General features: G+C 45.9%; 5 protein-coding genes and 1 pseudogene across 7 annotated transcripts; 2 read left to right on the plus strand and 4 right to left on the minus strand.

The window, feature by feature from the left end:
* Window positions 1–409: 409 nt before the first annotated feature.
* LOC120961458 (nematocyst expressed protein 3-like) lies at window positions 410–7,555 on the minus strand. The gene is made up of 4 exons (XM_049611206.1): window positions 5,622–7,555; window positions 5,283–5,553; window positions 1,021–1,202; window positions 410–955 (listed from the first exon to the last, which is right to left on the minus strand). The coding sequence occupies exons 1-4, from the start codon at window positions 5,970–5,972 to the stop codon at window positions 533–535; spliced, it is 1,227 nt and encodes a 408-aa protein (XP_049467163.1). The 5' UTR covers window positions 5,973–7,555; the 3' UTR covers window positions 410–532.
* LOC120949820 (cuticle protein 16.5-like) lies at window positions 2,528–3,202 on the plus strand. The gene is made up of 2 exons (XM_040367352.2): window positions 2,528–2,701; window positions 2,783–3,202. The coding sequence occupies exons 1-2, from the start codon at window positions 2,687–2,689 to the stop codon at window positions 3,119–3,121; spliced, it is 354 nt and encodes a 117-aa protein (XP_040223286.1). The 5' UTR covers window positions 2,528–2,686; the 3' UTR covers window positions 3,122–3,202.
* Window positions 7,556–7,653: 98 nt separating the features above from the next.
* On the minus strand, window positions 7,654–8,277 carry LOC120949823 (40S ribosomal protein S27). The gene has a single exon (XM_040367354.2). It carries the CDS (start codon window positions 8,140–8,142, stop codon window positions 7,888–7,890), a length of 255 nt encoding a protein of 84 aa, XP_040223288.1. The 5' UTR covers window positions 8,143–8,277; the 3' UTR covers window positions 7,654–7,887.
* A 536-nt stretch (window positions 8,278–8,813) lies between these two features.
* Window positions 8,814–22,753, plus strand: LOC120949500 (protein lethal(2)essential for life-like; annotated as a pseudogene).
* LOC120949817 (protein lethal(2)essential for life-like) lies at window positions 11,151–12,058 on the minus strand. Its single transcript, XM_040367349.2, has one exon. It carries the CDS (start codon window positions 11,883–11,885, stop codon window positions 11,253–11,255), a length of 633 nt encoding a protein of 210 aa, XP_040223283.2. The 5' UTR covers window positions 11,886–12,058; the 3' UTR covers window positions 11,151–11,252.
* LOC120951935 (protein lethal(2)essential for life-like) lies at window positions 15,064–18,699 on the minus strand. Of its 3 annotated transcripts, none has more exons than XM_049607414.1 (4): window positions 18,350–18,699; window positions 17,043–17,501; window positions 16,285–16,384; window positions 15,064–15,819 (listed from the first exon to the last, which is right to left on the minus strand). In XM_049607414.1, the coding sequence occupies exons 2-4, from the start codon at window positions 17,416–17,418 to the stop codon at window positions 15,789–15,791; spliced, it is 507 nt and encodes a 168-aa protein (XP_049463371.1). In that variant the 5' UTR covers window positions 17,419–17,501; window positions 18,350–18,699; the 3' UTR covers window positions 15,064–15,788. The 3 variants fall into 3 exon arrangements, with proteins under 3 accessions (XP_049463371.1, XP_040226881.1, XP_040226880.1); XM_040370947.2 differs by having other exon boundaries at window positions 16,237–16,384; XM_040370946.2 differs by having other exon boundaries at window positions 16,237–16,384; window positions 18,275–18,699.
* Window positions 22,754–22,929: the final 176 nt, after the last annotated feature.

Genomic DNA, 22,929 nt, shown 5'->3' on the forward strand with positions numbered 1-22,929 from the left:
AATCTGTGCAAGAATAGAGAAGAAGGGCTGATGGGCTTTGAAAGTTGGGACAGAAGTTTTAAATTTTAGCAACTTTAATGCGTTAAGAGAATTAAAAGAGTTTTCGGTGTAACCTGTAGTAGGCATAATAGTACAATTTTGTCATCCTTGGGACAGAATGTCAACCAATAAGACAGTTTAATACGAAGACTTTGAGCCACGATTCTCTACCGTCTAATCTTAATGCAAGCTTTAGTGGTGTGCAACGCCACGGAACTCAACTACTCTCCGAAGACACCACAAAGTTCTAACTAGTGTGGCTTTTAAGGCGAAAACAAGCCAAAATCGCATACATTTAAGCTCAGAATAAGGACAACCCCTTTCACCACTCAGAAAGGACCAATACAAACAGAGACAATCCATCATGAAATTAATTTGTTTCAAAACATTTGACTATATTTTATTACTCAACAACAATAAACGTTCACCAGACTGCTGGCATGCACGGTAAGGAACTGTTGACTGCACCATCACGATCAGCCGGCCCGACGGTTTACCACAGCTGGTACGGAGCACGGGCAAGCAGCGGGCTAGCGAACGCCTTGGCGTACGGGGCAGCATACGCGGCAGCGTACGGGGCAGCATAAGCGGCAGCGTACGGGGCAGCATACGGAGCGGCATACGGGGCCACGTACGGAGCGGCGAGCGGAGCAGCAGCATACGCAGCAGCAGCTAGTGGTGCCGGTGCAGCATAAGCAAGCGGAGCGGCTACCTTAGCGACGGCCGGGGCAGCATACGCGACGGCCGGTGCAGTGTACGCCAGCGGAGCAATGCCATTGTAGTTGCGGGCCACGACCTGCGAGCTTTGGGCGGTGACGACGGCGGGTCCAGCGGCATAAGCAACCGGGGCAGCAACCGGCGCCAACAGTCCTGGTTTGGCCGAAGCGCACGAGATGGCCAGAGCGGCAATGCAGATCTGAAAAAGCAAGATGTTTTAGTGATCTTCACCGCTCACTCGAAGGATGCGGCGATCGTTCTTACCAGTTTGGTGAACATTTTGAGGTTTAGTTTGGGTGCTGTTGTTGAGCGGAGTGCTGAAGAGGCGAACTGTTCGAGGCTTGGTTGCTGTATGATCCTTACCACGATCGCAGCAACTTTTATATGCGATAAAAATCGCAAACCCAATCCGTTAACACACCACCCACTTGGCTTATTTTTGTGCGCTTTATGGTAGTAGGATGCAGGCTAGGACTACTGCTGCACAGGAACTACGTGGCCTCTCCCTACTCCTTGGTGCGATCGATCGAGTGCTCTTCTTCATCATTCATTTTGTCACCTAGCAGTGGTGAGTAATAAACTACCCGAAGGCGACCGGTTACGACAACACAACGTAGCAAACGTTCGTTCAGTAGCAAATAGTTCACCTGAAGCAGCGCCTGATTACGCGTGCCGCATGAATGCACTTGGTGTACGTTAATATGCAGATCACGTGCCGTCGTGCAAGAAATCGGATTAACGGCCAACTCCGGATAGTGCCGGGTAGGATTGGAAGGCTGGAGAGTTTTTGGAATAGTTGTAAGCGAGGTGGCAAGACCGAAATGCCGACCGAACGATGTGTCTGGTTAGGCTGGGGGTGAATTATGGTCCCACCGGGGGTGATCCCTGTCATATGGCCACGGCTATATCGCATCGGCATCGATGGGGAATTTTATTTAGTGCACTGGTTCAAGGGCGTTTGTTTATGTTTTTTTTTCTATTTGCATGAGTATGCTGAACCTGGCCGGATTGGGAGCAAGGTGGTTTGCGATTGATTTGGAATAGTATAATCACAAGCAGCCACAAAGTCCTTTGCACTTTTCAAAATAATCACATACATGACATTGCCAACCAACGACCTTTTCCTTATTATATTTAGCATTGTTTTACGGTCATTGAAATCTTTCGTATTTTCATGAGCTTTTCATCATGTCTTTCAGATTTAATTAATTAGATTTTGTTGTGCAAATTGCATACATTGCATAGTCTCTTTGCTAATTCTAGAACATTGCGCCTAAATGTATGCATTCTGTTTAACTAACGCTTTAAAAATGTTCTTTCGCGTTATTTTAAACCTCTGCCAACTAAAATTATGAATGTCTTTATACTCCAAAGATGACATATTCCTGTTTTTTTATTTGGAACGATAGGTTACTTCGCTATCACTGCATTCGATCAGAATTAATCAACGAAAGTGAAGATTGCAATCGCGTCATAACCAATATCGTGCATGGTTCGAAAGCTCCATTTCAAATCGATTAGTATTCCACCAGCCAATGGTTAGTGGACCCACTCGCGCGACACAAGTCGTTCGTTCGATACTTTCTTCTGCTGTTCAAAATGCCGCTGCGCAAAGCGAAGTAAAGAAGCATGGCACACCGGTAGCCGCGCGCGACATTGCAAGGACACTCCGTTGCGGTGTTGTGAACGGAACGCTCGTGGATTTGCATCTCGTTGAAATGCAGCCGTTGTGGGGTGGTTGTGGAAGGCACAAAGCAAAAAAACCTGAAGTCTTCGAAAACACTGACTGTGGCAAGGATTTGTTTGGTGAGTCGTTGTGTGCGGAGGTATATAAACGATACGCTAGCTGTTGAGTAGACATCAGTAAGCGCATCTCTAATCGTACCGAGTACATCCAAGCTTTACAGCAACTCTCCAACAACCATCAAAAATGTTCTCCAAAGTGGTAAGATCCTTGTTCTGAGGATCCTTTCTGAGGAACATCCTGATCTAAAGCGCCATCTTTCCTACTCTCTTCCAACGCTAGATGATCGTCGCCCTGTTGGCCGCTGTTGCCAGCGTCAGTGCCAAGCCGGGTGCGTTCCTGCCAGCTGCCCCGCTAGCCTACACCGCCGCTGCCGCCGCTCCGCTCGCCTACTCGGCCCCACTGGCCGTTGCTCCGGCGGCCGTGCCAGCCGTCGCCTACACTGCCGGCTACGCTAACGTTGGCGATTCGGCCGTCGTCACCTCGCACAACTCGCAGGTCATCAATCCGGCCTATGCTGCGTACTCGGCCGCTCCGCTGGTGTCCGCCTATGCCGCTGCCCCGGCACTGGCTGCCCCATTCGCTTACAGCGCTCCGCTTGCCGCCAAGTACGTGCTGTAGTGGTGGACAAATTGTGCCGAACTTTCTTCTCGCCTTCCGTTTTGTTATAGCCAAATAAATGCCTTCCAATGATGAACTAAAGCAGCAAAGTTTGTTAATTATTTTAACATATTTAATATTACAATTGTGTTACTACTTTCTAATTAGACGTTCTATACTATCTTCTGAGTTAAAAAAACTAATTAATTGCTACATTTTTCATTAATACATAGCAATTCAAACGGAAGTGAGAAGTAGAGAGAAAGAGAGAGAGAGAGAAAGAGAGAGAGAGAGAGAGAGAGAACTAATCATAAAAACATTGACTTACTTTCAATGGTTCTGATGCTGCAGTCGTTTGAGGTGTAAAAGGCACCTAGAACAACTTCTGCGACTATTCAGCCTTGTAGATCAACAGGGTTCCGGTTCCGTTGTACTGCATTAAAGTCTCATGATCAATCAAACTGCCCATCGTGAGTTCAAATCTGTTGCTTAGATAAACCTTCACTCTACTATGATTGTTGTGGAAAATATGGATAAAATTAATCCTGATTCTACAGTGACAAGGCGAGAATACCAATCTCCGTCGGGAATATATCCCCTCGACTTAAGTATTTCATCTCGCAATACAAATGCTTTACGCTGAATTTTTCATACAACTGCTGCTGGTTCGAATAGCTCGTGTACCAGTAGCAGAGTCAGTTACTGGATCGATGTAGATACTATATCGACAGGTTCATCATTCATTCCATGACTGAGACAGTTAGATGTTAGATTCTTGAAGTTGGGATAAAATAGAGAGGATAAGTTTTATTACCGAAATGAGTTCAGGGCCATTTCCAAGGCCGATATACCGATTCCAAGGCCGACCAGGATACAATTCCGGAACCGGCAAGGGTTTTTGCATCAATTTCAGGATCTTCCAGGAAGCAATTTCAGGACCGTTATGGGTAGAGGATCAGTTCCAGTATCAGACAGGGTGGTTCAGATTAGTGATGTAAAAAATGAAGTGTTCGTCGGAATCGATTTCGGCTAGCTCCGATGTTTCCTGGAATCGAGTTCGGTAGGTACGGATAATAGGTACGGACTCAATTTCCGGAATCGATTACTGAATCGGCTCCGGAATCTGATTCGGCTCTGGAATCAGAATCGGCTCCGGATTCGGAGTCGGTTTTGGCATCTCCATAAAAACAGGCGTTTGGGTCCAATGATGCTACGTACTGATAGCCGTAAAAAAAAACAAAATTTACTTCGCTTCTGAAACTTCTTATTTCAATTCAAGAACTGATTCTCATTCCGGAGCTATTTCAAATTCTGGAGTCAATTCCAATTCTGATTCCGTTTCCACAGCGAATTGTCTAATGTTCTAATGTCCATTCTGATTCGGTAGCCGTTTCTGATTCCAAACCCGTATCCAATTCCGGCACTCTTCGGAATATGCTCTGGAGTCAACTCCGGTATCGGCTCCGGAAACGGAATCGATTCTAGCTTCGGAATCGGCTCTGGAATTGGCTCCGAAAACGGAATCGGAATCGGGTAGGTCCAATTTCAAGCTCCCACCACTAGCTCTGATACTGCAACTGATGGTTCAGATAGGTGCAAATTAAGCAGTACGCAAACTAAGCGACCTCGTGGGGCCCCAGGCTTTCAAGGGGCCCCGAGAAAAAGAACCTACCGCCCGCTCACTAGGATTGAGAAGGAATCCTTTTCTGGTTTAACATACCTCATACAACTTCTCGCTCGACACATCAGAAAGGCCTGTGAAAGGCCATCAGAAAGGACTTGTGTTAATCTGCCACCGGGTTCAGAATTATTGTATTGTGTGATTAAACAGGAACAATCTCAAATAAACTCTATCTTTTAATAGACATTTTATAAAGTTTTCATACTATACTGTCCCTTTAGTTTGGAACGGGAAGGAATGGAACCTTTTTTGGCAATAGAAATTGTAGAGTTCAGAGCAGAGAACTTGGAACTAGAACAGGACAAAATAGAACAATTAGAAATTAGAGCATCAGATTATCAGTAAGGGTCATCATGATGAGCGATTCGATAATGAAACAATCATGTTTAGAGACAGCAAATGCGTGAATTCATTCAGTCAACAAAAGAGTATTTACAACTTCACTATTGCAGAGCGGTAACAAACATCCGATGGTTATCTGGTCACGTTTTTTTCCAATTTACTTCAGCAGCACCTGAGCCGGAGCGGCGGCAACGTACGGCGAGGAGTATGCAACCGGAGCAGCCGCCACGTAGGGAGCGGCATAGGTGTAAGCCAGCGGCGCAGTGTTTCCGTGGAAGGTACGCTCGTACACTGCGGCACCCTCAGCGACGTAGGCGGCCGGGGCAGCAGCGACATAAGCGGCCGGCGCCGCAGCATAGGCCAGTACGCCCGGCTTTGGGTCAGCCTTGGCCGAAACGGAAGCAACGGCGATGATGGCGAACAGGCACACCTGATGGGAAGGGGGAAAGATTCTCTTTAGAATGGTTCAGCCGCTCACGGTTTCGTAGTAATACTTACAATCTTGAACATTTTGATTGGGTTTGGTTTTGGGTGGTTTGCGTTGGAGAAGAAAGGCAAATGCTGCTGTGGATGCGTTAGCAAGTGAACTGATTTCCAAACATTTCGTGCGTGCTTTATATACCCCGATTGGAGTGTGGTTAGTAAGAATCCTTGGACTGTTGGTTGCTTGCTGACTGGGGCGTGAAGATAATGCGAAAGAATACGTGATTTTTTGGAGGACATTACGGGGGTGGACGATCGTACGACATTTGGATGAACCGTTCCAGTGGTCGTACGCCTAGCAGCTGGCAGCTGACGTGGTGGAATCGAGCGACATTGGCAGACCAGCTGACGGCACATAAGCTGCATACTAATATAAAGGTTGCGCTGTAACGTACGGTCTAGTTTATTGAGATTCAACAGTAAATAGCAATTTTAGGGCAAACAGAGTTACAATCGAAAGGATGGCTTGGAGATATTACGAGACAGTGTTAAACCAACGGTAGAATGCAAGCTTATGGACACTATTGATTTTAATTTTAAATGGCCCGCGCGTTATGTTTTTCTCACATTTTTAAGGTATCAGATCATTTAATTGTCAAGCGATCGAATTGGTATACCTACGTAACTGATTTGAATCAAACTGCCAAAACCGCCTAAAAGTATGCGATGCGCATGGCAGCTTGCCATCAAATTGTCACAAACGCCTGAAAGTATGTGATATGCACTGTTGCTGGCCATAGTTGTATTATAGCTCGCTAATTCCGTTCCCTTGATACATGTGCTGTAATTCCTAGCCTTTTTTTTAAAGTAACACCGATTGATGTTCGTTGTTTTGAGTAGAAGGAACTTATTAACGTAGGTTACTACACCTTAAATTACATGTTTTGAGTAATATGAACGTGCGGAGCCTTTAGAAGTCGCTATAGATAGCATTTGCATCTTGGATTCAACTAATACTTGACTTGCCAACGAAGTTTGCTTCATTCTTTGTACTCTTAACCGTTAATAGGGAAATACGAATGTCCAGTTGGTTTGTTAGAATGCATTTATATTCGACGTTACTAACAGGTGAAGTAACTAGTCGAAATACCGAAGGCTACCAAAGCGGAAAGAAAAAAATTAAACGAAACTTTGCCCGGAACAGTGAATTGATAATCAAGCGAACTCCCTGCAAACAATATCTTAACGGTATCTTTCAAGTATAAACAGTAGTAATTATAACAATACTCCCAAATCTTTGAATGATCTTCAGCTGCTAGTGGTAGAATGGTAAATAAAAAACTATTTACACTCAAGTTTCGGATTCATGTTTAAATTCAGGAGGAAGGTTCCTGTGGCATAAGCGAATTGTTGAACATTCTGTTAATAGTTGATAGCTCATAAATTTTAACCAACGATTAGCTAAACAAGAATGCACATCGTACAAGAATGAAGGTGATAAGTGTTTGCAAACATAGGAAATAATCGAGGCGTTATCAAAGTACCCCGACAAGCAAATACAATTATTTGTAAAATGCTAACATTAGGATGAAAATCATATAAATGAACAAACATTATTGAAAACATATTAACATCAGGTTGTGCACACAAAACACTGAGCTTCATTGATTAAGTTTTGTCCTAAGAGATTACATGGACTAACAATCAATCTAATTGCCGCCCGACCCGTATCCTGGAATTCACCGAGAAAACCAAAACAAACATTCGCCCCTCATGAATTGCACATTCGCTTCCATGACTCATCCAACGCGTCCACTCATCGATATTTTATCGTCATGTGGTGAAATAGAGAGAATAGAAATTGCACATGCAGCTGGAAAAAAAAACTCCCATTACACCAGAACTAGCAATCGCAGTATGCCACAGCAACGAACAACACAATTCCGCCACAGCGAATCAACAAACACCGCGCGAGCTGTCAAACAGCACACACATACACACACTACCGCACACGATGAAACACGCAGGCAACGGCACCAGCGACCGAGGGAGAAAAACATAACCTCACATTTGCGACACTGAGCACACAACACACTTTCAAACAGGATTAGGCGACCGAATTTCTTCCTTTATTTTGCTCCTTCGGGGATGAATACAACTTGTCCACTGGACTTAAGCCATCTGGGATTGAATTCACGGCGCCGGCGATTAAAGATGAATGATGCTTCCGCTTCGCTCTCTCTCTCTCCTTCGGCAACCAATCCGTCATGCAGCACAAGGCGCCCGTTCGATCGCCCCTTCGGTCCTCCTCTCCGTGTGTGTGTGTTGTTGCGGACACTTATTAGTACGGCTTCCTGCGGAACGAGCAGCCCTCGGTCAGACGCGCCTTGCCGCCGGTCGGCTGGCACAGGATCGTTGAGCAGCCGGCACACACTACGACGCTCTGGGCATGGCTGAAGACGGTGGTGATCTTGTAGCAGCCGGGGCACTTCACGTCCATGAAGTACGAGTTCGGATGGGGCACCAGGCGCTTCAGCTTGTGCTTCCTCTTCTCCTCAGCGGGCAGCGGGTGCAAGAAGTCCTTGGCGAGCGGCATTTTCACTTGCTATTTCTCGTAAAACACGTGTTATTCGCGGGGAAAAAGTGAAATATATTCCACTTTATCTGCTGTACAGAAAACACGGCAGCTTTGCTCGACGTCAAAACCGAAAAGAAGGAAGGGATGGTGATGTGCGCAATGAAATGTCGTTCCGGAGCTTCTTCGAAACGGTGATACAATCCAATCCGATCCGCATGGTGTTCGAATTCGAACACGGGCAAAAAATGTTTATAAAAATTTAAAATTGTTTTTCAATAATTTGAACAGTAAAACACATTTTACATTAGTTGTTTTAGAGTAACTTTAAAATGTCTTTGAGAAGGCAATCAATATCATTACTTTTTATCATGTATGTTTCATGTGGTAAAATATTCAAAAATCGGTGTATTATTTGAGGAGAAGAATGAAATTCAATGATTTTTAACAAAAACATTTCCCACATTAATCAAACTTATTAAAAAAAGCATTCATTTGAAATGAAAATAACAAAATACATTTTAAAGAAAATTCTAGATAAAATGGCAAATTCTGTAATATTCGAGCCACCCTGTGGTCTATCTCGAAAACTCACGAAACTTCGTTCATTCTCACTTCACGTTTCTAGAAATCTCTCGCTCATTCACCTCGAACGCTCTCTCACCTATATAAACAGCGGTGAGAGCACTGTGAGCTCATCAGTTGAATACAATCAAAGCGCCTAAACCAACCAACTCAAGCGAGTTCAAGCGACCAAACCTCATCCAAGAGGACATTTCTCAAGCGGCAAACGTCTATTCCTGTGCTTAAACCGTGTTTCCTCTATCAAGTTCAATCGTCAAGTGAACAGTGAAAATGTCGATCATCCCGATTTTCTTCCGCAACTGGTGGGACGACGAATGGGATCGTCCGCTGTGGAGCTCTCGTCTGTTGGACCAGCACTTTGGCAGTGGTGTGACGGCGGATGACCTGCTCAACGCTCTGGCATCGGTGACCGACCGTCGACTGCAGGAGCAACAGGCCCAACAGGGACAACAGTCAGGCAACCGGTACAATCGCCCATGGCACAGCTCTTGCGTAGCTCGCATGCATGACAGTGGCTCGGCGGTGAACATCTCGAAGGACAAGTTCCAGATCAACCTGGACGTGCAACAGTTCTCGCCGGAAGAGATCTCGGTCAAGTACGTGGACAACTGTGTGCTGGTCGAGGGCAAGCACGAGGAGAAGCAGGACGATCATGGCTACGTCTCGAGACACTTTGTGCGACGCTACATGCTTCCCAAGGGCCACAATGAGGCCGATATCGTGTCGTCGCTCTCGTCCGACGGAATTCTGACCATCACGTGTCCCCGGAAGGAGATCGAGCAGAAAAAGGAGGAACGAAGCATCCCCATCACACACACGGGACAGCCGATGAAGCAAGTGACGGGCAAAGCGGCACCAGAGAATGGTCACAGCAAAAAGGAGGGAGAGAAAATGGAAGCATAAAGAGTATGCCATTGATTAGCCTATAGACTCTGTTCAGACTGATGCGAATTTTGCTTTTATTTAGACTGTAATAAATTATTGCTTTTCAAAACTTTAAAACTTAGTTGATTGTGGATCACAGTACTGATGAATCCGAAATGCTTAAGTAAATAAATGCTTTGTTATTCAGCTATCTTATTGATTACCCATAGCAGCTTGATAACTACTGGGAAAATTCCTATATAGTTTTTCGCAGTTGGCTCCTTCATCTGTTAATATACATTTCTGCCAATAGGTGCTTTAACGGTAAGCAGTCTAAAACGCGAAAAATGTGTGGAAGGACAGTCGAGGAGCCGTTATACGAGTCATACGAGATGTAGGGCGTCCTCGCCGTCGTGCAACGTATCAAGCTCGCCAGGTCCGGGCTGACCATGGCGTACGCTTGGAAACGGACAACCCAGCCCGTAAAATCTGGGGTAAAGTCTCTAGGCCGCCCACAAGGACAAAGAAAGCGTGGTAGGCCCAAAATCAGGTGGCAAGATGGTGTGGAAGCTTCCGCTATTAAGGCCGGGATAACAGATTGGCAGACGAAGGCGGGAGACCGTGAGCGGTTTCGGACACTCCAGAGGCAGGCCAAGACCGCAATGCGGTTGTAGCGCCGGATAAGCAGTAAACAAGCAATCTAAGATAGTTTAAGGGGCTTGCTGTGTTAGGGCTTACTTACTTACTTATCCGGCGCTACAACCGCTTTGCTATGTTAGGGCAGTGATAGGCAAAATACGACCAGCCGAGCCACAGATAGTTTTTTGCTGCCTAGATGGGCTCAAGTCGAGTCTTGTTTTAAGTAAGTAAGTTCAATCAGCCCCATGAGTACAACGAGTTCGAGTCCACCCAAATTATCATCAGGTAAACGGAAGCATAAGCGACTTCCACCTGTTGATAATTCGAGTTGACCCGGCACAAACTCGGCACACCAATTGGCCAGAATCGCTTATGAGGCTGGCATCTAATCGTTGCATTTTCTGAACCACTCTGAACGAACAAATTGGGTCGGTCTTGTGGTACAGTGACCATCTCGTACGAATTTACAACATGCCCGTCAAGGGTTCAAGCTCCGTGCCTCCGTACGAAGTACTGCTATGGTAATAAAAAAGTCATTGAAAGCGAAGCCCATTTAGTGGTACAAGTAGGCATTGCCCGACAACGGCTATTGTGCCAATAAAGAAGATCCATGAAGAATCAACTTGTTACTAGCTTACTCACTACAGTTCTCTACAGTATCTACAGAATCCCTAGGTGGCAAAGCTTCGCTTAGGTAACAATTCTTAAATTTGTCCTTATTCTGGTGCAATCATACGGTCTTTTCAGACAAGGTCGTGATTGTTAATCAAACTGCTTAAGATCAGGGCGTTTGTAAATTAAAAAAAAAATATTTACTTATCACATAAAGATGCTTTCATGACTGGAATTATGTCTTGTAGATAGTTTCAAGAGGCTTATTTTAAATGTCCTGATTTTCATTTCTAACCTTTTCGGATAAGTCGAAATTTTGTATACACCGCTTGTAGCTTTAAGAATTCGAGAAATAATTTATTACAGTCTAAATAAAAGCAAAATTCGCATCAGTCTGAACAGAGTCTATAGGCTAATCAATGGCATACTCTTTATGCTTCCATTTTCTCTCCCTCCTTTTTGCTGTGACCATTCTCTGGTGCCGCTTTGCCCGTCACTTGCTTCATCGGCTGTCCCGTGTGTGTGATGGGGATGCTTCGTTCCTCCTTTTTCTGCTCGATCTCCTTCCGGGGACACGTGATGGTCAGAATTCCGTCGGATGAGAGCGACGACACGATATCGGCCTCATTGTGGCCCTTGGGAAGCATGTAGCGCCGCACAAAGTGTCTCGAGACGTAGCCATGATCGTCCTGCTTCTCCTCGTGCTTGCCCTCGACCAGCACACAGTTGTCCACGTACTTGACCGAGATCTCTTCCGGCGAGAACTGTTGCACGTCCAGGTTGATCTGGAACTTGTCCTTCGAGATGTTCACCGCCGAGCCACTGTCATGCATGCGAGCTACGCATGAGCTGTGCCACGGACGGTTGTACCGGTTGCCTGATTGTTGTCCCTGTTGGGCCTGTTGCTGCTGCAGTCGACGGTCGGTCACCGATGCCAGAGCGTTGAGCAGATCGTCCGCCGTCACACCACTGCCAAAGTGCTGGTCCAGCAGACGAGAGCTCCACAGCGGACGATCCCATTCGTCGTCCCACCAGTTGCGGAAGAAAATCGGGATGATCGACATTTTCACTGTTCACTTGGCGATTGAACTTGATAGAGAAAACACGGTTGATTCACAGAAATCGACGTTTGCCGCTTGAGAAATGTCCTCTTGGATGAGGTTTGGTCGCTTGAACTCGCTTGAGTTGGTTGGTTTAGGCGCTTTGATTGTATTCAACTGATGAGCTCACAGCGCTCTCACCGCTGTTTATATAGGTGAGAGAGCGTTCGGGGTGAATGAGCGAGAGATTTCTAGAAACGTCTGGTGAGATCGAGTGGGTAGTGAGTCGAAGATGAGAATGTTCTAGCTCACGCAGTGATTTAAAATTGTTGTTCATTTACGATGCACGAATTAAGTAGTATGTTTTTACAAACATGTACTCAATATTTTTCGATTTTAGTAAAATAATTAAAAATAGTGCACCAGAACAGTTATGAATGAAAAATTAAGGCACATCGAAACTACGAGAACGTTCATCAGTCTAACGGTCGTGTGAGCTGTGATTCATCTCACGCGTTCAAATGAATTCGATCGGTTTGCGCCAAACGCAACACTATTTTTAGCGCAGCAGATTCATGTGGCATAATGAAATGCATTTCAAGTAAGGTACGATACAATGTTTTTGTAGTGCAGTTTTACCCTATAGGGGAAAAGGAGGTTTGCATTAAAAAAATGCTAGAACGTTCACGATTGTAACGGTCGAAAGCTCTCTAGGTGAGTCATCTCATCGCCATGAAAGGTAACTGGACGAGCAAATTAATTCTGTTCCTCGCCCACTAAGTATAGCTACAGCCTAAAGGCCGGGCTACATTGATCGTACTCGCAAGCGTAATTTTGATTTTCACTAGCGCATCTGGCGGCAGCTGACCGAAGCATTTTGCCAAACAACTTGAAGTCGCTTCAGAAAATAAGTTATTTTTCCTTGTTTTTTACTTTAACTGGACTGGAAAAGCTATGAAATTGATAGATGAATATGTTGTTCACGTATTTCAGCCATTTTCGCATCAAAAAACGGTGAAAAAACAACTTAAATTTGAGATCCGGCACGACCATTCCCTTGATGACCAAAAAAAACTTCCACCAGCCGCCGCCAGATGCGCTAGTGAAAATCGAAATTAAGGCCGGGCTACATTGATCGTACTCGCAAGCGTAATTTTGATTTTCACTAGCGCATCTGGCGGCGGCTGGTGGAAGCTTTTTTTGGTCATCGAGGGAATGGACCTGCCGGATCTCAAAATTTAGTAGTTTTTCCATCGTTTTCCATTGCAAAAATGGATGCAATGCGTGCAAGACATGTGTATCTACGTTTTACAAAACTTTTCTCCTCCGATTTAAGTAAAAAACATGGAAAATTAACGTATTTTCTGGAGCGGCTCCAAATTGTTTGGCAAAATGCTTCGGTCAGCCGCCGCCAGATGCGCTAGTGAAAATCAAAATTACGCGTGCGAGTACGATCAATGTAGCCCGGCCTTTACACTACGGAGTACGATCAATGTAGCCCGGCCTTAAAGGCCGGGCTACATTGATCGTACTCGCAAGCGTAATTTTGATTTTCACTAGCGCATCTGGCGGCGGCTGGTGGAAGCTTTTTTTTGTCATCGAGGGAATGGACCTGCCGGATCTCAAAATTTAGTAGTTTTTCCATCGTTTTCCATTGCAAAAATGGATGCAATGCGTGCAAGACATGTGTATCTACGTTTTACAAAACTTTTCTCCTCCGATTTAAGTAAAAAACATGGAAAATTAACGTATTTTCTGGAGCGGCTCCAAATTGTTTGGCAAAATGCTTCGGTCAGCCGCCGCCAGATGCGCTAGTGAAAATCAAAATTACGCGTGCGAGTACGATCAATGTAGCCCGGCCTTAAGAAATCCGTTACCGTATTTGAACTGGAATTATTGAACACGTTATTTGGCAGACGTTTTCCATGCAGGGGCACATGGAAATTTCAACAATGATTCACTGTTTTGTCTGCGTAGAGACGAAAGTCAAATGCTTCCAATTTAATTTATAATCTAATTTCTAAACAAAATATGTTCTACTTTGTTGATCACGAAATTTGTGCGAAATTGCATTGAATGCAATATTAATCCTATCCAATGCATCATTTTGTTCCACAAATTGTCCATTCATCGATTTAAATTCGACCAATAACCGATCAATTTGTCCATCATGAGTGACATTGCAATTTGCCTACGGTAACCCGGTAATCCTACAGGCGCGTGAAATAAACTCCCCGGAAGCGTGAAAGTAACTTTTCCATCCCGAACGAAAGCCCCACCTAACCATTCCCCGCCAAAATAAAAGCTCGTACCAATATTTCTAACAACATGTTTGTTCCATTTTTATGACACATCCGGGCAAAAGCTGCACCCAATATGTAGGACACGTTGCAACGAGGCAAAGAAAATCGGCCTCGAGCAGCGCAGTGTTACGATTGCGGGAGGAGAAAGTTGCACCAGCACGGAGAGCTCGGGCGAAGACGAATGAAGGATCCAAAGTTGGCTGCAACAGTCTTTTTGATTGATTTCCCAAGGACGCCTAGCCGTGTCTCGCTATGGGAGAGAGCGCCAGGGAAAAACTTTTTCCTGCCCCAAACCCCTCCTTTTACACCGGAAAAAGGGATGGAGCTCGAAGGGAGAAAGTTTGTTTGTGGCTGTTACGGCTGTATGTTCAGTCCGCGTCGTGTCAGACTTGGCACTAGACATGGCAATAACCTCGGCAATATAATGTGAAGCGCGTTGGCTGTGGGGAAGACACGCCGCGTTTGCTGTGCTGCCAGCGATTCACCCTCGACCGGTCGTCTGTCAGCTGATGAGCTGTCGTGTGGCCGACAGGGTTTATGGGGAGTTTATGCGATGCAGTAAACGGCCCCGGCATTGCTGTAATGGGAATGGGAGGATGAGGAAGTTGCAAAAAAAGCAGGCACAATTGTGCCACATTTGGCTTGACCGTATTCCGAAGCGTTTCGGTATCGTTTTCTCTCCTTAGCTTTATTGAAAATATGGTTTAAAAATTGAAATGAGCTTCACTAAACCGTGTACTGCACGCGATAGTTGCCGCACCTGTTTCACATTAATCTGTCAATCGTTATGCAGTCTACACTACACCCACCGTTATCCACAAATCGATCTATCGATCCGATCATATCCAAGGCATCGTCGTTTCGGAGGCAATCAAAAGTAGACAACAAAATCAACCATCTTACAGGTGCGTTCGACATTAGATTCAATACGATTTTTATTATTGGAATTAGTTTACTCTGTGAACGTTGTTGTTATTCGCCAGAAAGAAAAAAAAACAACCGAACTAGATTATAGTCTATGCCAGCTCCTTGTGTAAACGGAATGACGAGAAAGCCGTCGTCTCACGTCAAACAATGTTACGCACACAATCGGGTGTAATGTTAGAGATGGAAAGGGTAGAAAAGAGGGAACTACTACTCGTTCCGGGCTTCTAACAATGAACAACAACGATAACACTGTTTGCTAATGAATCACATCTTTAGTTGGTACGCGTGGCTTACGGTAGTAATCGGGTTAGTGCTGCTTTCTTTTGCTTTTCGAGTATTAGCATTTTGGATATGTATGTGAGCGTGTGTGTGACATTTAACGCATGTTTCCTAGGTAGTAAAGCTGCTTAAAAGATGTAAACGGTGCTCAATAATGGTTCTAATCGAGCTACTCTTTCAAAACTAGCTTTACGCCCAAATTTAGACAGCAAACGCCTAAAAGTATGCAATTCACCATTCCACCATTTACATCTTTTCTGCAGCTTGCTCCAACCGTGGGGACTTAAATCACAAGAAAATAAGTACGACGTGCAGCACAACATTCGCAGGGTGTTGGAAAGAATTGCCGTGCATTACATTCTAAGCCACGTATCGTTCCGAAGGGAATACGATGTGTGTGTCTGTTCGATCGGTTCGTTTACTTGTAGTACGTCAAACAGCGTCGCGAACTGAGAAGGTATAAAGAAGCAAAGAAGAAGAAAAAAGAAACAGAAAAAAAGGATACACAAAACCACCGGAAGCAGTTGAGAGCAGTGAACCGGAACAGAAAAGAGAACGAAACGAAAAAAAAAATAAAAGAAAAAGAAGAAAACGAAAAGCGATCAACAATCGAGTGGGAAAAATCACGAAATTCACGAACGCAGCCGGCTCGAAACGGTGGTGGAAAGGAAGCGTTTGACGTTGGCAGTATGGGTGTTTAGGGCCGGCAGCACACCAGCACCAGCAGAAAGATAGATCGAGAGAGAGAGTCAAAAGCGAAAGTGAAGTGTGACTGTGCTGGGTGTGCTTTCGGCAGCGTCCATTCCACCTTCCACCGAAAGACCGGTTCGTGTGTGGGTTGGTGCGCGTCGGGTGGTGCAATTTACTTCTTGTCCTCGATGGCCGGTTTACCGGTGTGCCAGATCGGGACGTACTTTTCGACTTTCGGTGCCGGCAGACCAATCCGGGGCGCCGTGACGGTCAGCACGCCGTCGGACGAGAGCGACGAGACGATCAGGTTAGCGTCGTATCCAACTGTGGAAAGTAGCAAAAGGAAAAAAAAGCAAAATAGAAGAGCAGATTAGCGAAACGCTTGCATGTGTTGAGGGGTTTTGTCATGCTAATTGCATACATCTAGGCGTTTATGACAGCAAACGAAGACTGAGTTATCGTGTGGTGAAAAACAAATAAGGACATGTTATGTATTGAATTAATTTTGTTCGAAGGTTGTATCGGTTTTGGCCCTCCTCTCTTACTGTCGCTGTAATCGATGACTTACCAAATGAATCGTGCATGCAGGCTATTTGTGCTTTCGATCAAACCCCAATCTGTGTCTTCCCTGTGGTTGTTCCAAAATTAACCACCAGCGTGGCCACAAATGGGACACAAAAAAGCTCGCGTGTGACTAATTCAAGAGCAGCAAAGTGCAATTGTGCAATCAGTGCCAGAGGTGCGCCAGACAGCATCGATGAGTCATGCGGATCATGCTATCATCCCGCATCATCCCAATGTACTAGAAATATCCTCTGGTGATCCAACCGATTGGTGTGCAATGAAGATGATGTGCAAAGGGCTACGATAAAAGGAAAACAAGAGGAGATTGTGCCAGAAACGAAACGAAACGAAACGAAAAAATGAAGGAACAATGGTATGACGTGCCCAAATGATCGTTAAAAGGGTATCGGCTACTTACTCGGCACCAGATAGCGACGGGAGAACTGGCGCGCCACGTAGCCCTGCTCGTCCCGCTTCTCCTCGTGCTTGCCCTCGATCGTGACGTACTTGTCCGTGCGCCTGACCGTGACCTCGTGCGGCAGGAACTGGTGCACGTCGAGCTCGATCTGGAAGCGATCCCGGTCCGTGTCCACCTTCGCGCCGACGTCCCGCAGGCTGAAGTAGCGCCAGGGCCGGTACAGGCTGGACCAGCGCAGCGGCGCTAGCGGCGCCCCCCGCCAGTAGTCGTCCGTGCCGAGCACCTCCTGCGTGATCGACTTCTCGAGGACGCGCGTGTACAGCGGCAGGTCCCAGTCATCCCACCACGTGCGGTACTGTACCGGTACGAGCGACATCGTCGAGCTTTCAAAGGTCGAGGTTTTTAAGGTATGCGAAGACGAGAATTTGCGCCTAAGAATGTCCCACAACTGGTGAGGGGCTGTAATCAGAAACGGAAAGGCAGAAACAAAACGGACCTTCAGAGGTGATAAAAGAAGTCAAGCAGTCAAGGTTGGGCGCATCGTTGGGTGGAAGAAGGCACATTTTTGCACAGCAGCAGCTCTCGCACCGCTGGTTATGCTGGGTCGTCGAGCAAACTATTCGTAACACTGATAGTGCAATTTATCGATTTAACACTGTCACGGGTGGATTAGGCCCGATTATAAATAGCGGCCAAAGCGTAGAAGGTAAAGAAGAAAAAAAAGGTCAGCATAGTGGAAGGCACCTTTGGGTTTGGTCCTCTTTTTTTTCCTCCTCCATTTGGGTTGCTTTTGTTGTTTGTCAGCCTTTTCATATTTCGCGACATGTGCCCTTCGGTTCGCACACATTTTGGGGGTTAATAAAACCTCCCTTTTCGAATGACGGACGGTTTTGGGGAAGGTTAGAATATTCGCGAGAACTTGGACTTGGACTTGGACTGTTTGGAGTTGGAGAGGTAGGCACTGTTAATTAAACACGACTTCCTGTGCTCCGTTCAAGATCAAGCGTCAAGACCTCAACTTTGAAATTAACACCAAAGGAGTGAAGGATGCTTTGGCACTCTGGCTGGAATAAACTGCGTTGTTCTTCCACTAGCATCAGTTGAATCGCTTCCAATGCATCTGCTATTAATTCACTGCACTTGTGGCTACAATCAGATTTGGAGCTATTCCAACGAATCTTGATGTTTTCCAAAGACGCAGTTTGTCTTGGAAGCGCAGTCACACGACCTACCTTCAACACCGATGGAAACCAATTCCAACCGAAACCTTCCTCTAAGCACAGACCAATCCGAACGGTTAGACGTACCTAGCGATACTGATGCCCGTTGCAGGCGTTCCTTTTCTAATCACTTTCACCCGGTCCTTCGCGACGACCTTCGGCTGGCTGGCGTATGATCCCAGACTTTTGGCAGCGAAGCAAACCGAAAGTGGAAGTGCTGTGTGAGGCGGGAGAGAGGGGTGGACGTTGTTGATCGAATCTCTTTCCGCAGGTCTTTGCACTTCGACGCTCAGGTGAGCTAGCTGACTGTTGACGATGATGATGATGACGATGACGCTGATGTTGCGACGGCACTTTGAGCACTAGATGGGCACTAGGAGGAAAAAAGTTGAACCGCTTCCAACGAGCGCGCCCGCGAGACTATGGCTCGTGGCGGATGGATTTGAATTTTGTTTTGATTTTGCGCCATGCCCTTCCAAACCCACACGCCCAGTGCCGCACCAACCAACCAACCAACCAACCAAAGCCGTTCGCGTAGCAAAGTGCTCGCGTGCTGCAGGGTGTACCCGTACCGGTGGTGAGATGGAGCACCACCACCACCAACCATCCCCAGCTGGTTTATGGTCGGCACACAGCGGCTTGGGAGGGACGGTAGCGGGTTGTTGATATTCATCGTCAAACGGGGTGACTTTTGGCATTGCGCGCGCTCTTTTTTCGCGCGTTTGCGTTACAGCACAGCAGCGGCGGCGTCGGCGGATGGCGGTGCATGGTGGAGCATGTGTATGGTGGAGCATAGAACGCTTGGGAGTATAAAAAAAGATTGCCACTACCAGCGGAGTGTGTGTGTGTGTTCTGGTTAGCACTAGAATAGGATCTCGGGGGGTGAATTGATCGATTTGGGAGGGATTTGGATCATTCGAATATATTGTTTGGATTAATTTACAATGGGCTCGGTAGAATTAATTTAAATCATAATGAGGTTAAGAATATTTGAAATGAAGTCACGTGATGATTGCCACACGTGGTCACATGTGTTCGCTCTTGTTAGTTGAGCTTGATGGCGCCATCTGTGGGCCAGTAGCAGAGGTAGAGTATTTCAAGGCAGTTTCTTCGAAATAAATTAAAATAAATTTATATATTCTTGCACAGACAACATTACAACTATTTCCACTGGCAAGCGACTGGGAATGTGCGACTACCAACCACCGAACCCGCCGTGACACCAGCGGTACCGGAAACAATAGACTCCCGCCGGGGATGCAATGAACCGTGAAGTTGACATTCACACGCGCGTAAAGCAGCGGGCGCAATAAAAAGTGCCGGGAACAGGTCCGGGCGTACGCGTAATTGTGTCGCACTTCCGCAATTGGGAAGGCGGTCGCCCTAGTGCTTTGTATGGTATTGTTATTCGGTGTGCGAGCGCGCGCCTGTGTGTGGGTGGTGGGTTGGGTGGGATGCGTTGTTGTGTTTGCAGCACACCGGGTTGATTAGCTTGCGGACACGTGGTTTTACTTAGTGTCATTCCCTGCCCTAAAACGGGGGCGAATAGAACGGGCGGAGGGCGCTTGTACATAGTGTAATAATTACCATACAAGGGGTTGCGTTTTGCTGCATCCACCAGCGGTCCCAGCGGTCAGCTGTTTGTTTGGTGCGGGGTGATGCTTTGTGCAGTAGGGTGTGGTACGCGTTTGTGTGCTTGTGCGATTGGAAATCTCAATCAAAAGAAAATCCGTTGCGCGGAGGATTGTTCGCGCAGATGATTGAGCTTTAATCTGGACCGGAATCGGGTGGTGGAGCTGAGTGGGTGAGTGGGTTGATGTGCTTGGAATGTATGGTGGAATTTACTACAATGCTCCCGGTCTTTAGTGCGTTACTATGAAATGTATCAATTGATCGGTTCCGGTTACAATATGCTACACATGTGCTGATGGGTTTATGTGGTACATATGGTTGGAATTTAGCAAGACTACATTGGCCTTTGATATCCCACAGTCTCTCACATTATAGAATAATTCGTACAGTTACTGCAGAATAACTGAGCCTTTTCTAAACAACTAATCTTATTCCAATCGAACCTACCTTACACTGAACAAATAATCCTTTTATGCGAAGAAAGCTTTTTTGAGCGCTAGGCTCATCCAAAAGGCATTAAAAATCAACTTGAGGAAGAACTACCTTACCCGCTGATTGTTTGAAAAGAGTATCCATTGAAGAAGAATTGTTTGATGGAGGATACCTTAGGCGACGTAACTAAATGACGAAACCATTTAGAGTTGAACCACTGAAGTCTTCTTCAACTTCTGATGTGATCTCCATCGATCGATCGATATTGCAATGATGGATTTGTGAATCCATCGAGGTTTTGAATTTGATCCAATTGATATTAACAGCAAGATCTCTTCCTTGTTTATAACTGTCTGTTCATCACCAATATGCAAACATGAGTTCTCATCAGACACTATAAAAAGCTTGGCAACATCATCAGCAAGCCATCGGACAATGTTATCTGTTTGTCGTCCGATAACTTCTAAACTTTCGTTCAAATGTACCGTACGCTTCTTTCAATTCAAATTAACAACACAAAACGGGTAAAATGAGCTGCGCAAACACAGACCCCCAGATGGGCAACAGTGAGTCCATCTGATGCCATTTATGTCTCGCGCGCTTGGTAAATAGAACTGTCCAGTGACTGAGGACTGAGAAACATTGAGAGGGTAGCAGGTAAACAACTACTTATCGTCACTGGAACCCGTTTTTCTGGAACATCGGTTTTACAATATTTTTTTACATATTTCAGACAAGTTGAAGATCTTTTGATGGTTACAATAATTGATTTCGTTCTTTCATGTTTTCGATTGAACCAAGGGCAGCGAACAATTAATTAATTTCCAGTTTAATTGACACTCACTCACATCAAACGCAGCGATCGATCGAGTACATCAGCCCACACGCGCTCAGTTCGATGTTGCCTATCGTTGTTTAATCATTAATTTAAATTTACCAGATGATCTAGCAGAAGCGAAATGTAAGAGAACGTGTCCCATCCACCTTCTCCGATCTTTCGTTTGCTCACCCCACCCCAGCAGCTGATCGACGACGGGGAGGTAAACAAACCGGCACAACGACGACACATAATAATTGCTCTTTACACACCACAAGCTCTTAACCCTTGAAGGATGAAGACATTGTGAGTATTTTGAGTGATGCCCCTTTAAATTGGATGCGAATTTTGCACGGTTGGTCGAAGGGTTACTTCCCTCTGGTGATATGATTTCTCTCACACAGTCTTGTGGCGAAACATTAGAATTCTCTCGTTATTTGCAATTTGGCCGTACCGTACTCTACTGCTTTTACGAGAGGCAAGAAGCTTCAAGAAGAGGCTGATGTTGGGTGCTAAGTGACGGATGTCATATAAATATCACAGTAGGAAGATGAAACCAGGCTCAGTCGGCTTTTTATACGCGCTTCGGGTAGTGTGCTTTTGTGCAAAGTCAGTGAGAGTCAGTGAGTGAAATGTCTTCCGTTCCGATGTACTTCCGCGATTGGTGGGATGACGATCTGTTTGAAAATCCGCGTCGAACGTCTCGATTGTTTGATCAACAGTTCGGTACCGGGATATTGTATGTGTTAAAGAATTAACTCGAGAAATCTTCTTAGTGTGAATGTTATTTTGTGGACACTTTCTCTCTGCTCTTTAGCTCGGAAGATCTGCAAAAGATGGCCTCAAGCTTTCATTCGTCCTGCAATTTGCGCTCCTCGCGACTCGGAAGCTTTCGCCGCCCCTGGAGCGAGTTCGGGGCGCACAAGTTTAGCAACAGTTTGATCGGCAACAGTGGCCCCCTTCCCCTCACCGACCGGCTGCAGATCAATCTGGACGTGCAACAATTCACACCGCATGAGATCACCGTTAAAACGGTCAACAATTCGATCGTGGTGGAGGGCAAGCACGAGGAGAAGCAGGACGAGCATGGGTTCATCGCGCGTCACTTTGTTCGCCGCTACGTACTGCCGGGTGAGTGTTTAGATTTTCATGCTGAAACAACACTTCAGAAGTGTGGACAAATAAGCCATTGCGTAGACAGGCTGAACGAATGGGCTTTATTGAGTATTTGTTTCTCACTCTGTTGCTTCCCATTGCCAGACGATCACGATCCCAAAGACGTCATCTCGAGCCTCTCGTCCGACGGTGTGCTGACGATCGTGGCACCGAAGAAGGTCCCCCAGCCGGCACCGGAAGCCGTGTACGAACGAACCGTCCCGATACAGCGCATCGAGGAGCGCACGGTGGAAAGTGTACGGACCACCTCGGAAAGTGTAACCAGCGAGAGTAATGGCAAATGAGCGGACAGATGCAAATGGATAAACGGGCCACGGGCTACGATGAACCAAAGTGATTAGCGAAGTATTATTTGTGGTGGTGAGAGTGCGGTGAGAGTGTTCGTGCAATTGAGGCGAAATAAAGTGAAGAATATATTGTTGAGCATTATCAAACGATTGGGTTTGGAACTGGCGGTGATGATTAGGGAGAAGAACTGATAGTTCAAGAAAGCTTCCTAGGTTGTCTTCATGGTTGAACATCACTACAACGTGAATTACGACACATTGGAAACGGAGCTCTGGCATTGGATATTGATCGTCAGAAAGTTTCCTGAGTTCTCAAGCTCAAT

Source organism: Anopheles coluzzii, chromosome 2, assembly GCF_943734685.1.
Source record: "Anopheles coluzzii chromosome 2, AcolN3, whole genome shotgun sequence".
Classification (NCBI taxonomy): Eukaryota; Metazoa; Arthropoda; class Insecta; order Diptera; family Culicidae; genus Anopheles; species Anopheles coluzzii.

Coding starts and splice junctions, on each gene's coding strand:
- LOC120951935 (XM_040370947.2), bottom strand. CDS start 17,418: ATGTCGCTCGTACCGGTACAGTACCGCACGTGGTGGGATGACTGGGAC. Junction 16,385..17,042: donor CCGTCGCTATCTGGTGCCGA/GTAAGTAGCCGA, acceptor TACTTTCCACAG/TTGGATACGACGCTAACCTG. Junction 15,820..16,236: donor CCGGCCATCGAGGACAAGAA/GTAAATTGCACC, acceptor ATACCTTCTCAG/TTCGCGACGCTGTTTGACGT.
- LOC120961458 (XM_049611206.1), bottom strand. CDS start 5,972: ATGCAGCTTATGTGCCGTCAGCTGGTCTGCCAATGTCGCTCGATTCCA. Junction 5,554..5,621: donor CAATCAAAATGTTCAAGATT/GTAAGTATTACT, acceptor CCTTCCCATCAG/GTGTGCCTGTTCGCCATCAT. Junction 1,203..5,282: donor GGCTCAGGTGCTGCTGAAGT/AAATTGGAAAAA, acceptor ACTACCATAAAG/CGCACAAAAATAAGCCAAGT.
- LOC120949823 (XM_040367354.2), bottom strand. CDS start 8,142: ATGCCGCTCGCCAAGGACTTCTTGCACCCGCTGCCCGCTGAGGAGAAG.
- LOC120949817 (XM_040367349.2), bottom strand. CDS start 11,885: ATGTCGATCATCCCGATTTTCTTCCGCAACTGGTGGGACGACGAATGG.